We start from the raw sequence: 15,169 nt of genomic DNA on the forward strand, positions 1-15,169 counted from the left end.
AAATCCAAATAAATCCAAATAAATAAAATAAATAAATATATAAATAATATGATGGCGTTATGAAAGTGTTTTACATTGTAAATGGTGGCATATATTGTGGCCACAGGCATAATGAAAATATTGTGAAATGCTCCTGTGTACTGCTGGTGACCTGGTTGAACAGTTTTCATGTTTAACCCTATTGAATCAATTTGTCTTTAAACCTGATTGTTCTCAAAATGCACCATCACCACCAATTATTTAAAACTATTTCTCGGCCAAGCTCTGCCCCGCCTTCTGTACATTATTTAGGGGTCCCTCGCTATGCTCTGCCACTCATGCTAATTTCAGGGGGAAATGCCCTTAAACTTCAATATATTACTCCATCTACAAAATTTTCTATTCATCCCTGCAGCACTAAACCCTTGAAAATTATTCTCTCATTATAATTAATTCACGCATACATATTCATTCATGAATCATCAAATGCATACTCATTCATCAACTTCTCTGCTTTCCCCTCAACATATCCCCCATCTGTCTAAGTGTGCCTGCGTGCATAAATTCAGAAAATGTTTTCATCATATGTGATGACCCATCAGGTGGCATCACTTCCCCCAGGGGAGAACCCTTCTCCATGAAGTTAGAGAGGTGAGGGGAGAACCCTTCTCAATGAGGTTAGAGGGGTGAGGCCGCTAACCAACAGTCCCCCTTGGGGTGGTAATATGCGTGAGGATCTCATGGAGAGAGACTCCTCTCCTGTGAATAAGGACGCAATTGGGAAGCACAGCCTCTTTAAAAGCCAACCCGGTATGCTGACAATAGGTCCTGAAACCTATGGGTCTAAAGTCATGTCTGAAACCATGCGTTAATGGTTTAAGTGCTGAAGCAACCAGGAAAAACACAAAAACAGCTGTAGTCAATGGAATGAAAGTTACATCAGGAGGGGCCCTACTTTATCAGGGCGTCAGAAACAAATGAAGGTGGAAGGGTGCCAGGAAGGGTACCAGGAAGTATACAGAGGAGAGTATCAAAGGAAGTACTAGAGAGAGCACTCGAAGCAGAGAAAGAAATTGAGAACCAGAGAGAGAACGAAGCCAGGAGAACACCTGAAGGTAGGCCCGAGAAGCTCAAGTAGGAGACCTGGAGGGTGTGGGTCAAGGGAACACAAAAGGATGTCTTGCAGGCTGATGGGATGCTGGCTGTGGAGAAAGACAAAATGAAAAAGGGAATAGGCATCCCGCATGGAGGCAGAACAACCAAAGCTATACAACTGAAAGCTGGTGGCCGGTGGGAGAGATGTAAGCAGAAAAAGAAAAGAAGGATCAGAGCACCCCAGTTAATCAGAGGTTCAATGTTCATAAAACACAGGGAAAGCATCATACCAATCAGCCAGGAATTAGCTCTATGGAAAAAAGGAGATTGGGTCATGGAGGCATGACCTCTAGTGAGTGGACCGGGCGGTCCATCTACTGCGCCAAAACTGCTAACCCTACCCATTTGCACAGCTACCTACAAAGACCTGAACAATATTCAGAAAGGTGGTGGCTGGACATTCTATACAGTGAAGGAAAGTTGAGTGCCTAGTACACTTTCTGACAGCCGGCTGGACAGGGCCCAAGAAGCGTACCCCAACGAGAGTGGAAAAAGGCGATTAACCATCACAAAAACCTAGTCCGAACCGGTGAAGACGCCCAACACCAAGTACTAGGTAACTGGAATTATTAAAGTCCAGAAGAGGGCCAAGGGAAACCTAAGAGAGCCTCAGAGAACATTGGTAATGGCAAGAGGGTGTAAAGAACTGTTAGCTGAACAAGCTCAAAGATTGAGTAAAAAGCGAACCCACACCTTGGCAGTTGTGATTAAATTCTGTCCATACTGCTCTGGAAACCAGACGCCCCTTAAGCGTATTCAAGGTGTTACCTTCTCGAGTACAATCCTAAGAAAGCAAAACCTGTCAAAATGCCTTCGGGAGCAGCATTGGCGGGAACAGAGTTCTCAAGAGGGCAATAGTTGATAGAGCCGTAGAGGTCCTCCTGGCACACCCCAGAATCATCCAGGGTTGGTTCATTGAGCCGGACGAAAATCCTTTTCTATCATCAGTCTATTACACATTGCTGATTGATCAACACCAGATCCTGCCATGATTCCAGTCTTTTTATCTCATGACCTTGACCTTACTTTCCTCAAGAAAAGGAGAAAAACATAATCATTGTCATTTTCTTCACACTTAAAAAGCCAGGAAAATAGAAAAACATTTGAGACTGCAAACCATAAGAAAATTGAGGAAACCATAAACCTTTTTGGAATACAGTTCCCAGTCCAGTTCTATGGGAGTGTGGTGCTGGAGAGTCGGGAGGGACTACTGGTAACAGCTTCATCATCTCAGTGGGGGGGCAGATGAAGAATTCTGCTAAAGCTAGAAATTGTGAAAATCTCCATACGGAAGCTAGAAATCTTATTAAGAACCTAAGAACTGTCAAAGACATTGGCGAACCTGCTAGGAGAAGGGAGTCATTCTCCTAGCCCCATGAGAACTTTGTGTGATTGTTTATTTTCTGTTGCGTTGCAGAGATCCCGGAACTTTTGTGGAAATTTTACTTTGAACAATCTGAGAGGCATTGGGACACTTTTTATCCAAGAGAAGGGTGTAATTCTCCTGGATCCTGGATTATGAACAGTAGCTGGACTTTGTGGTGTTTTGTTGTAGTGACAAGGATAAAGTTGGAGCCCTTGTGACCGGGAAGGTGCATTTTTCTTTTGACTCATACAGACTTCATGATGAGCACCTGAGTGTCTTTAGTTTAGGTAGGGAAATCCCCCTAGAGTTAGGGATGGATAGGTTTGGTTTATCATTTATTAAAAGTCTATAGCAACCACTATGGCACCACGTGGTCAGTCTCTTCATTCCTTGTCTCTACACATACAACAGACAGGCTTTATCAATGCTAGGTGTTTAATGGCACGAGAGGGAAGAGGTGGGAAGGAATGTGAAAATAGAGTACATTTTGGAAAAGATTCATTTTTCTGTCAGAAATTAAAGTGATCATGAACTGTTATGCTATTTATTTTCATCAACAAAAATGGTTGAAAAAAGAGCCATACAACAGTCTTACTTAAAATGGTTGAAAAGCAAAAGGAGTACAATTATTTATATGCAATAATTAAAAAGTCTAAGATGTTAATTTTGCAAAAATGTGTAATCGCATGGACGAGACACCCAGGCAATTTTCCACAATTGGAAGAGGCAGTGTAAAAAATAGGTGTTATTTAAACATTGAAAACAACGTTTGCAATAGATGCCTATGGAGTCTACTTACTTTTACCATGTAGAAAAGCAGGTACATTCCATAAGAATCAATTGGTTTTCTAGTAAAAAAAGGCAGGCAGAAAAAGTCATGCTGTTGTATTTCCCCACTTGGCCTGTAACAACTGCAAAAATCCAATGGTGTGCAAAACACATGCAAACCCTGTCGTAAACCTTGCCGGCAATGATTTTACACTTATTTTGGTCCTTCACAAACTTCAAAAAGCCTCTAAGTTTCTAGTAGAGGGTCCCTGTAGTACAGGAATTTTCACAGAGCAAAAGGGACGGGGGGAGAGGTCAGCCAGTATCAATTGGGGCAGTTAAATAAAGTTACAACGAGAGTTGTATTCTGTTCCTTGTGTGATGTAATCATATCATTGGGGGTCATTCCGACCCTAGCAGTAAGGGGTTAACGGCTCCAGTAAAGGTACCGGAGCCATCAACCCCTTATCGCCTCATTACGAGTTCTGCACGCAGGACCCGCTAAGGACACTTGGTTTTACCAGGCGGCCTTAGCGGGTCCCGCAAGCAGCCCAGCATGCTAACAACGGGCCCGCTATTAAAGCCATTGTGCACATGGTCTCATGTGTAAGCAGGTACAGCTCAACCAGATGCTATGCACCAGTGTCTGTCATACAAACCCTGATATTCACATATCACCTATGCTATAAAATGATCATCTGGAGTAAAGCACTGAATCATTGATAGTAGCGTATAATTGGTCATTCAGAAGTTCAAGGAAAAGTCGATAATTAGCTTCCTAGATCATCCAGTGTTAACTACAATGGATCATGTAATATGATCTCAGAAATCTTCTGGTGTGATGGTTGAGGGAATATAAGGATTACCTGCAGTGTAGGTTTTGAGACCATCTATGGTTGGTAATAGTTACCCACAGTGTGATTCAATTGATCACATAAGGCAAGGCTAAAGGCATCATCCAAAGTAAGATTCAAGGGATGAAATAATGTAAGGTCCAATTACCATCTAAACAAATGTTTATGGCACAATTGTAACTGTTCCCATTCAACTACCATTCCTTCGATATGGTGTGCCTGAGGTACAGCAAACAACTGAGATTAATTTGACTTTCAGAGCCTCATCACAACTGTGGTGGTAATGGTAAAAACGGTTGTATTCTTTAATACCATACATTTTACCTTTCTGCGTGATTATGGCTTCTGATATCAATGTGCAGAAAATCTGCCTGCTTGTCAATGGAGGTATTATATCCACTTACAATAGTGTTAATGGTGTTGTTGAATTACCAGTCACCAATGAAGCCTTTTGGACATCATAGTCGGCAATAATTAAAACCCATAGTCATATTAAAAAAAGAAAACTACTGCTAGCAGTAACGGTATTAGTACTGCTCTATCGGCATCCTACATAGGGAAACTCAAGGCCTCTGATTAATGGGCTGCCTCACCTACATGGGATCATCTCAAGAGAAATATTCGTAAACATGCATTGAAATACATCCCAGTAGGGCCTCAACTGTGGTCATCTAAACTGATCACATGACATACATGTCAGTTTTCCAGACCCAATGTTTCACAACTAGACTAAATATAGCATGTGTATGTATATCAATAATTGATCAAATCTTAGAAGCTCAAGTGATATGTCCCTGAATTTGTGAGGAAGAGGTGAATATGAAATACATGTTTCATTGATGGGAGAGGTACCTGTCAGTATGATTTTGAGTCCACATTATTCATAACACACCCCCTGTTACATATTGAAATCATTCTGACCTATTAAAAGAAGGTGTGTACTTTCTGGTAGTTCAGCCTGTTAAGCAAGCCAATGGGAATACTTGACCAATTAAAAAGAGTGATGTCAAGTATGACATAATGTGGGAAAATGAGAGGGTATATATGCAGAAACCCACATGAAGTGAGGGAGAGCTTAGATTCTGAAGGCTACCAAAAGGGGAACTTCTGTCCAAATTGGTGAGTACTGTGTTCAGATAATATCTGGATGTGAAAGGGCCTTATCCAAGAGGAAGCCTGAAGCAGATTTCTCTGAGTCAGACCAGATTTCCTAGAGATGGATGAAACAGAGATGAGATGGGCCTAGCTGATTGGGAAGATTTTCCAGGAAACCCAGAGTTGTGCTGGCACTGCGACTTAAAATAATTATCCAAAGTGAGCATACAAATTCCCCAATGCAAATAGTTATGTGCCCTCGAGAATCATGCCCTGCTAAATCCATGGAACTTTGGGGAGAACCCACCAGAGGTGCTCATTCCAAATGGAATGTTTTAACATGTAAAGTGGGAAATGCATGTTGCCTTATCCCTGTATTGAAAACCAAGTGAGATTGCATTTACTTGGGAACATTTAGCATTTCTGCAGATAGAGATAAAGCAGTATTTTGTAAATTAAAGCTGAGTAATTTTAACCCTGCGTGTTTTCACAGGTGTAGTCTGACACTGGATTTGTGGAATGGTGTACAACTTCCACATTTACACAATGGATTGATAACTTGTGACCTGTGGAAGCCATAGATATTTAAAATGTTATTTTGGGATGGAAGGGAGTTTAGCTGAACCAATTCAATGTCCATGGAAAATAATGCAATTTCAAATGAACAGTAACATTTCACCAATGGCATTGTGTTGAAGCAAGATGATCTCAAATTAGATTATTCAAATCATTGAAGAGAATTGGGAGGAAAGTTGCCCTTTCAGAAAATCATAATTTTGTAGCTAAATCAGTACTATGTGTACTAGAAGTTGATAGCACAGCTTCCTTAAACTCAAACTTATAGATTGTGCATGTACTTGTTACCAATCAATCTCTTAATCATTGTCCATGAGAACACATGACTAAAGGGAAATATCTATGTATTTTTCTATGTAACGTTTCTCTGATGCCAATACTTGTTTTGGATATTGGAGAAAAGAAAGTGTTTTGTAGTATCTGACAATGTATTAAAGAAATTTAATTTGTATGTATATGGTGTGCAATGTATTTAAAGACACTTGCCTATAAGTGACAATGTACAGATAGAATAATATTACGCTGCCTAGAAGTTACTTTGCCCTGTGAATATTAGAAGTATTCAGAAATATATTAACTTGGTTTATGCAATGAATGTGTCTGTGTGTATGTGCGTGTGCATTGGTGCCAAGTGAGGTTTATTTCTGTAAACAAGCTGCTCATAGATATATATATGTATTGTTTGTGCTGACTTCCTCAGTATTACCCCCAATAGCTTCATCTTGTGGTGCGCAGAGATGGCGCTTACCGAGAATTACTTTATGTTTAATCAAGATCTGTATCATCAAATCCATGGAACAGCAATGGGTTCATCGTTGGCGCCAACTGCAGCTAAACTGTATGTAGAGTATTTTGAAACCCAGATCATTTACCATGAAACCAATCCTTTCTTTGACCACATCTCCTTATGGAGAAGTTTTATAGACGACATTCTAATGATTTGGGATGGAACAAAATCTTCTTTTGTATTGTTTATGGAATGGATCAATACACAGAACCCATTTCTGAAATTTACTTCTACTTGTGACAATACCAAAGTAAACTATTTAGACATTACTATCAGTGTGAATATTGAAAAGAATACACTTCAAGTCCAGACTTTCCACAAAACAACAGACAGGAATGCACTGTTGTGTTTTGACAGCTTTCACCCCCGCCATACGAGGGAGAACTTGCCACTTGGGCAATTTTTACGCCTTAAACAAAATAGTACATAGACTAGTACCTTTCTGTCAGAAGCTGAAACACTCCGCACTAAACTACTTGCTAGGAAATATCCGAAAAAGATTGTAAAGAGAGCACTGAAAAGATCTAGACATAATAATTGGGAAGCACTTTTGGAATATAAGAACAAAGAACCCAGTAATTCCAAGTTGGTGCTTGTGAGTATTATTTCTCCAAAGTCCAATAAAATAATAGGAATCATCAAAAGAAATTGGCACATTTTACAAAGAGGAGAATGTCCCTTGGAAAAACCACTTGGTGCCTTCAAACGTACCTCTAACTTGAGAGAACTCTTGACAAAAAATTATATTTCCATACGACCCCCGAGACAACAAAAGATTACGGAAAGTTGGGGTCTTCCTGTGACTAAAGGGCACTCGCCCTGCAGATGTTGTGTGAACTGTCAATTCACGACTAGAACAACGGAGGAGGATATTGGCTTGACCAAACCATGGTCACAAAAACATTTTACCAACTGTAATTTATCACATGTAGTCTATGCTATTTGGTGTCCCTGTCCTAAAATCTATATAGGTATGACAGAGCGCAAAGTGAAGATAAGGATTAGTGAACACCGTAGCAATATCAAAAACAAGGTAATCACAGCTCCAATGGTTGGACATTTCCTCTCTATGGACCATGGTCATGACGCATTGCATTGGACAGTTTTGATCCAAGTGAAAAATACCACTTCTGTGCCGAATGTAAATAGGAAACTTTTCAGTAGGGAACAATGGTTGATTTTTCTAACCAATTCATCTGAGGTGGGCCTTAATGAACAGGTTGACTGGTCAAGATGTTGCTAAAACAATCCTTGATAACACACGCAGTGATCAAATGTATCAAATGTATCAGACTTAATTATGTCTATACCCCTGGTAAATTGCCTGCATTGCTTAGTGCCATTTGGAACTGAGAGCAATATACCAATGATGGATGCAAGCTTTGCTCTATGTGATGGCGGGATAAAGGCACAATCATGAGTAAGATTTGAGTCCTTTTTTGAGGTTCTAATGAGGTATAATCAACCTGATCTGAAATATGTTTTTGTCCGCTTAATGCCGTATAGGCTAAACTACGAAGTAAATCCCGTACTCGTAATGTTCCCTCTAGAGTTTTTGTTGCAATACATGTTCATACCAATTATGGATTTTTCCTCTCCGAAATACTCGGATTTCTGTTTACTTACAGAAGTGGGGGAATTGGTGCCGGAGACGTCCCGACTTGCTTGTGGCTTGCCCCGTTCATTGTTCGGTCATTTTTTGGCCAGGGGAGTCGCTGTGAATTGGCGTGGTCGCGGTGCATTGCCGGGCGCTGGTGATTGGATGTGCGCCCTGGATTTCGGGCCGTGGATGGCGTTCACACCACTGTGCAACGTCAGATCACGTGACTTAGAAACTCAACAATGAACACTATTTAATGGCTGATCCTCGCAAAGGTAAAGCAGGCTCCGGGACCTGAGGTATAGAGGCAGGCAGACGATCGCAATCAGACGACCAGACCAGGCTCAACAAAGGTGAGTACAAACAGAGCACTAGAGATGTTTCCGATTAGATACGTTGCTGTTAGAAGTCTACTACATCTGATTTCCTTCCGTTTTGGTTTATTACAGCGACGCTGAACGCTGGAACCCAACACAGCCGGCTAACAGGGCTAAGGCGTTGCACGAGTGTGATTGACATCCTGATTTAACAGAATGGATACACGGCAAGATTAGACCCCCACTACCTTGGATGTCTACTTTTTAAGGACACAAGGTAATTCTTACAATTCGTGTAAAAAGAGCATAATCCATGATCTATGGTTAAATATATTCTCAGTTGAAACATTTAAGTATATGCTTTTCTGATAATTGATTAGCATACGCCAAAGTGAATAGTTAACAACTGCATTAGCCCTGTAGAATAATGTGAGGGAGTCTCTGATGAGTTGTTAGCTGACACATGTGGTGTGTCCATAATAAGGTCTTTGTGGCGTTGTTTACAGGGCAGAGTCCAGTGAATGGACACCTGAATATTCCCAGGCACAGAATAAATAAATCAACCTACGCCTGGTAAGTGTGTAGAAAGCATAATAACATGCTTTTGAAACTTTTCAGTAGCTTCTAATTGTAACATAACGTGTTAATGGCTACTATTCTCTCCTTTTTCCTTTTTTTCTTCTCTCTCTTTTTTCCCCCTCCCAGCATGATGTGTGCCACACACCTTCTCTCAAGAATCCAATGTGAATTGATTCAAGAACCTCACTTGTAAATAGGATTGAAGGAGTCACAATGTTTTGCTATAGACCGGGTCTGTAGATTACTAATATCAATTGGGACTAAATTTGTAAGAGTCCATTAATTTTAAATTTGTAGTGGGATCACGTTGGTTCCCCTGATGAAATTCTCATAGTTAGTGTAAAAAACTGCTCCCATAGGACGAAACATGTTGGGTAAGGAGCACTGTGATTTAATAACAGTGCTACAACAATAGAGCAACTGAGTATGAGAGACCTTTCGGAAGAAAGGAATATGTTAATATATCCTAATATAAGGGTCTAGAAGGTCCCTTGCTTGAGGTTAAGGGTTCCATTATACATTAGAAAAAAATGAAGTGTTTACACTTCAATTGTTTTTGTTTAAATTGCTTCTGAGATATTAATGTGAACATTTTGCACTTTGCACTTTTTGCACTATTTGTACTACAAGGTCGTTCTACCACAAGTGGCCAATTAACCACTAAGGTTGTATCAACTACTTTAAAATATCGACTTGTAGTACAGGTATAAATATGTATTTTTTGGATGTTTGTCTACTTGATGTTATGACTGTTTTTAACAACACCAGGCTGTGAAAAACGGTGTTTTAGAGATATACATGTGAATTGAAGTTTGTATTGAGATATATATAAAATAAAAATTGTTTTAAGATTATATCTGTGTGCTACCCAGTACCTATTTGGTTCATGGTCTGGGTGATCTCTTTCTGAAAGAATAAAAAGAGAGGTGTTTTGTGAGAGGAGGTTCTAAGGAGAAATGACATATTGGTTCTCAGGTTTTGATGTCCTTGTTTGCTCAATGGGCAGAACCCTTGTGTCTTGAAACTAGCCCATAGTCTCTTTTTTGTTGTTGTTGACTTCCTCAGTACAGCATAAAATCACTGGACCACCTTTGGTTTGGAGTATTTAAATAGGTTACAGTGTCATAACTGAATACAGCCTGCTTCTTGTTTGGGAATTGTGTGGTGGGATTGTATACCAGGGGATGATAAATGAGAGGATGACACTTAGCGAGAGTAAAGATAATAATCCATAATAATTCTGACAATGATAACCACTGCTTTTAAATTACAAATCATGTTTTTCTATTGGTTTGCCACTGTTATGTGTTCAACACACTCTTAATCAGTGTGTTGTGTGAAAGTTTATTGTTTAATAACTTTGTGTGGGTCATGAATATTAGACATTATTTCTGCATATTGTGCATTGATTAACCTCTCTGTTCATAGGTTCCTTCCCAGAGTATGTTCAGAAGGCTTCTTAAATTGTTACAGAGTACACTGTCTAATTCTGGCCAAAAGAGATGGCAGGGGTAGGTAAGTTGATGCCAATTGACAGCTTGCAGTGGAGTGTATGGTCAGAGTGAAGGTTGGTCCAATTGCCTGTTGTTTTTCATTGCATTGACGGCATTGTTTCTGGAACTGAGCTCAGAGTCAAAGCACCTCAGGCTTTGTGCTCGGGAGGCTTCTGCATATTATGCTGCATGAGATATTTCCAAAAGATTTAATTGAAGTGTTCTATCAGTTTCTATACAGAGGTTGCATGGCTCTCAATCACGACTGAATATCTACAATAAACTGTCTTCTGAAAGAAGTCTGGACAAAGACTGTTAATATGTTTGGCTACCTTTGCTAACTTGTTAAAAGATGGATACTTTGACAGAGTGCCATTACCAAAGATGTACTCTACTGAGGTTTTTCTATTTGTAAAAATAAACTGAAGGTGCTTTCAGCAAGAAAGTGTTTGCTTTAATAAACAGGCACACTTTTTGCACGTGTGTTTTAGTTAAAAAAATGTGTTAGTGGTTACAACTGCACTGGATCAAAAACAAGTTACTGAATCACTACCATCTGTATATTACAAGTATTATTATACCTGGTGTGCAAAAGCCACAAATACATACATATCAGCCGCTGATATGATTGGTTATTTATAACGTGCTTAATACCCAGAGGTTTCTAAGCGCGGACCTAGGGATCGAACCTGTGTTGCTACGTGCCATCGTGCTTCCAAGGCGAGCACGTTGCCCCTGAGCTACCCTCCTTGGTAGACGAACTTGCACCCTTACAGACACAGTATTGCATGCAGCATGAAAATGTGCACTTGCATAACTGTACAGCAGTTTCCCCATGTATTTGTCCACTCATGCCCCATTGGCACTAGGAATATGGTGTACAGATGCCTAATGGCAGCTCTGACTTTATCAGTACCCAAAGATAAGTGTCATGGAAACTTAAATATTAGCCAAGAAAGGCTTAAGCCCAGACCTACCTGGCAGCAATGCCGATTTACCCAATTTCATAAGGCATCATTTTGAAACTCATTGCAATCTCACAATGTCCTGTCATACTTGGTAACATTTCCCTAGTAGCCCAAAACCTGGATACGAGGTATGCTTAAATGTAAAGCAACATATCCCCAATGAGTTATGCTATGGTATAAATAGAAACAGCAATATTAGATTTAAGTTAAATGAATGTACCAACATTTCCATTTAATGACTGGTCCTGAGATGAGAATCACAGACTCAGTAAGGATTCCCGATTTCAGGATTAACACCAGCTGCATTGTTTTGCTTCCAACCGACATTTTCACAATTCATAAGGATGTCAGGGGACTGCCAAAGGTTGGGCTAAACCCAAAACAGACTGTTTGAGCCTGTTTAACAGTGTGTGTTTGAGCAAGATACGCGAATTGCAGTGAGGACCCTTTTTTCTTGGGGAGGCAATGAATGGGTGGCATTAAGGTAGTATGGAAGCTCAGGAACAGGAAAATTCCCTTCATCCATGTTGGAACTCCTGGCACGCACAGCATCTGCCACCGAATGACTCCAGCAAGAACAAAGCACTGTAGGAATTGTTTCAAAAGAGGGTGGATGCTCTAAAAGGGGGATGACCCCATTGGATCCCATGAGGGGATTTGAAGCCACCAAGCCCCGGTATAAATGGAGAGGTAGAGCCCAGCTTTGTTGTTGACTGTTCAATACCCTTCCCTTAACATGCTTGTGAAACAGAAGGGGCATCTACTTGAACAGCTAGGAGCTTGCCTGCTGCGGAGGTCTGGAAAAAGGACATCTATAACCAGAGGAAGTTTGTGTGCCATGAGGGGCTTCATTTAACTTCATTCTTTGTGAGAAGACATAGGCAGGCTTCAGTTTGTGTGGTTCTGTGGAAGGAAATATCCACTTTCCCAAAGGCCAGAAATATTACTTTTTAACAGCTTCTGTTGCTCAGCAGTCAAACAGGGTTTTGAGCCGACATCAAGCTATGTCGAAACTTCATTGGGCAGCCATGATATGATATAATAGTCTATTTATATAGCGCCTATACACAATGTGTTTCAAAGCTCTTTAAGGCAAGGGAGGGACCAAGCGAAAATACAATGACATTCTTACAGGCCATGAACAGTAAGGATGTGAAATTAACTATCGTACTCGGCCTAACGACATTTCAGATAGTACAAGAGCTAAGACATAGATAAGGAAGGGGCGGGGGGGAGTGGGATGAAAATGAAAACAGACAGGCGACTACCGTACTAGGCATGACAACATTTCTGTGAGAGCCAGAGAAAAACAAAAGGTGAGGGAGAGGGGTTCGAAAAGGGAGGGGAGGAACTTAACAAGTGACTATCATACTAGGCCTGACAACATTTCAGATCGTGCTGGGGTGGGGACAAGCAAGAGGAGGGGGGGGGGAGACAGGCAAGGTTGCTATAATACTAGGTCCAGGGACAATTCTGCTAGAGGTAAGTGCATAGAAGAAAGTAAGGGGAGGAGGTGAGGAGATAGGAAAAGGGAGAAAGGGAGAGGAGGAGAGAACAGAGAGTAAGCAGGCAAAAAGAGTGGAAAAGGGGAGAGTGAATACAATTGCAGAAGTCAGTAGTAGCATTTAATGTTGCAAGCCAGGATACAAGATGGTAACAGCATGATTCAGGACCACCATGAGTACAAGATGCAAAAGAAGTCCAGCATGAGAGTTGAGAAAGGGTGACGCACCCTGAATCAATGAAGTCCATAAAAGTCAAATCCAGCATTGGCCACAAGACAGTGATGTTGAAACCAGAATGTATCAGGATAGACTCCTGCAGAAGTAGGCTGGAGGGGGAGCAGGGGAGGAGGGGGAGCAGGGTAGAAGAATCAAGCAAAACAGGCAACACCTGTGTGCGAGAAGGGAGGAGGGCACAAGGGAACATCACAGGGGGACAAAAGGGGGTGGGGATGGCCTGTGGGGACAGAAGGAGTAAACACATGTTGGTGCATGCTTACCTGCTGTCAGAGCAGGGGTTTGGGGCCTGGGTCCTCCTGGTTCGAACAGGTCCAAACAGGAATTGCCATTTTCTTCGTCTGCCCTTCACTATGGACACCCGGGCAAGAGATGCCATTGATCTAAGAGTTAAGAGCAGGAAGGAAGAGGCAGGGCTAAGAAGGTGGGGGTGCCTAGGCCAGGTGGCCTAGATCCACTTGCACCTTCTCCCCATCTGCAAAGGAAAAGAGGCTGGAGGGCTCCTTAAATAGGGAAAAAGAGAGGCAACCAGGAAGGCACCAAGTGGGCAGAGCTTGCTAAGTGGGGAAAAAGAGCAGCAACCTGGAAGGCACCAGGTGGGCGAGGCTTAGGCCAGGTGACCGAGATCCACTTGCACCTGCTCCCCATCTGTAAAGTAAAAGAGACTGGAGGGCTCATTAAGTAGGGAAAAAGAGCGGCAACCAGGAAGGCACCAGGTGGATGGGGCTTGCTGAGCGGGGGATAAGAGCGACAACCTGGAAGGCCCCAGGTGGGTGGGGCTTAGTCCAGGGGACCTAGATCCACTTGCACCTGCTCCCCATCTGCAGAGGAAAAGAGGCTGAAGGGCTCCTTAAGTAGGGAAAAAGGGTGGCAACCAGGTAGGCACCAAGTGGGCGGGGCTTGCTGAGTGGGGAAAAAAGAGCGACAACTTGGAAGGCGCAAGGTGAGGGAGGCTTAGGCCAGGTGACCTAGATCCACTTGTACCTGCTCCCCATCAAACCAGTAGGTTAATGCAGATAATCAATGACAGAGCCTCCTAACCCATTTCACCCTGTCAAACTGACTGAAAAAGAAGACGAATCGAGGCTCGAGCCTTTAGAGAATCGAGCCTCCCTGACTCAAAGACATCACTACAGTGAGCAAGAAAAGTCAAGTCATCGAGCCATGCTCAAAGGCACACGCCGGTCAACCAATATGATGGATATCAACTCAAAGCTATTAAACCAACCTGAAGCCCATGCAAAGTGGCAAGCAGATCAGCTTTGCAGTGTTGAGCAACCAATCAAGTACTAAGGTAGATAACCTGGTAACTAGGTGTCATTCCTCCAAAGCCTAGCTATCCTAACCACCCAACATGACCTTTGTCCCTAGAAACTGGTCCTCTTCATTTGAATTACTTTTTTGTTTTTAATTTTCCTAAACGAATGGCCCATTTCAATCTCCCTCCTGCAGTACAGTTATCTGATATCTAGGCTGTCTGTAAGTATATACTCAGCCTGTATTTACGGTGTGTTTTCTCTTGCATTATTTAATAGCTTACTCTTCCACTGCCGCCACCTCTCTGTGGAGGATAGCAAGCCTCCCGCCTATGCTACCAGAGTCAAACGAGGTGTTCTATCTCCTTAGCCTGTTGATCTTTATGATCTGTATTCCTCTGATCCAATATTTGGTCAAGGTTTCTGCATAGCGCACAGAAGACTTTTCCTCTACCACCTGCTCGTCTTCTGGACAGAATTGGATTTTCTCACATGTGCTCTTATGTGTGAGGCAGTTGTATGTGCAAAACGATTAGCATTATTAATCTAAAATCTGTGCAAATATTTCAGGCGCGAGGTACCTTCATCGCCTGCGTTTAAGCTGCAGGGTGATCAGCAATTGCTACAATAGGGTGCT

General features: G+C 41.8%; 1 protein-coding gene across 2 annotated transcripts in view; it reads left to right on the forward strand.

Moving 5' to 3' along the window:
* CRYGN (crystallin gamma N) overlaps positions 1-15,169 on the forward strand; it is a 584,616-nt gene that overhangs the window by 73,091 nt on the left and 496,356 nt on the right. Inside the window, exon 2 of one of the 2 annotated variants that reach the window (XM_069646727.1) lies at positions 10,505-10,591. Coding sequence is in view for 1 of the 2 variants with exons in the window: in XM_069646726.1 (XP_069502827.1) it covers positions 10,579-10,587 (9 nt within the window). In the remaining variant the exon portion in view is untranslated. The remainder of the gene's footprint in view (positions 1-10,504; positions 10,592-15,169) is intronic. The other variant, XM_069646726.1, reaches the window with a different exon arrangement.

The sequence above is a fragment of the Ambystoma mexicanum genome, chromosome 2q, assembly GCF_040938575.1.
Source record: "Ambystoma mexicanum isolate Mex_15411 chromosome 2q, UKY_AmexF1_1, whole genome shotgun sequence".
NCBI lineage: Eukaryota > Metazoa > Chordata > Amphibia > Caudata > Ambystomatidae > Ambystoma > Ambystoma mexicanum.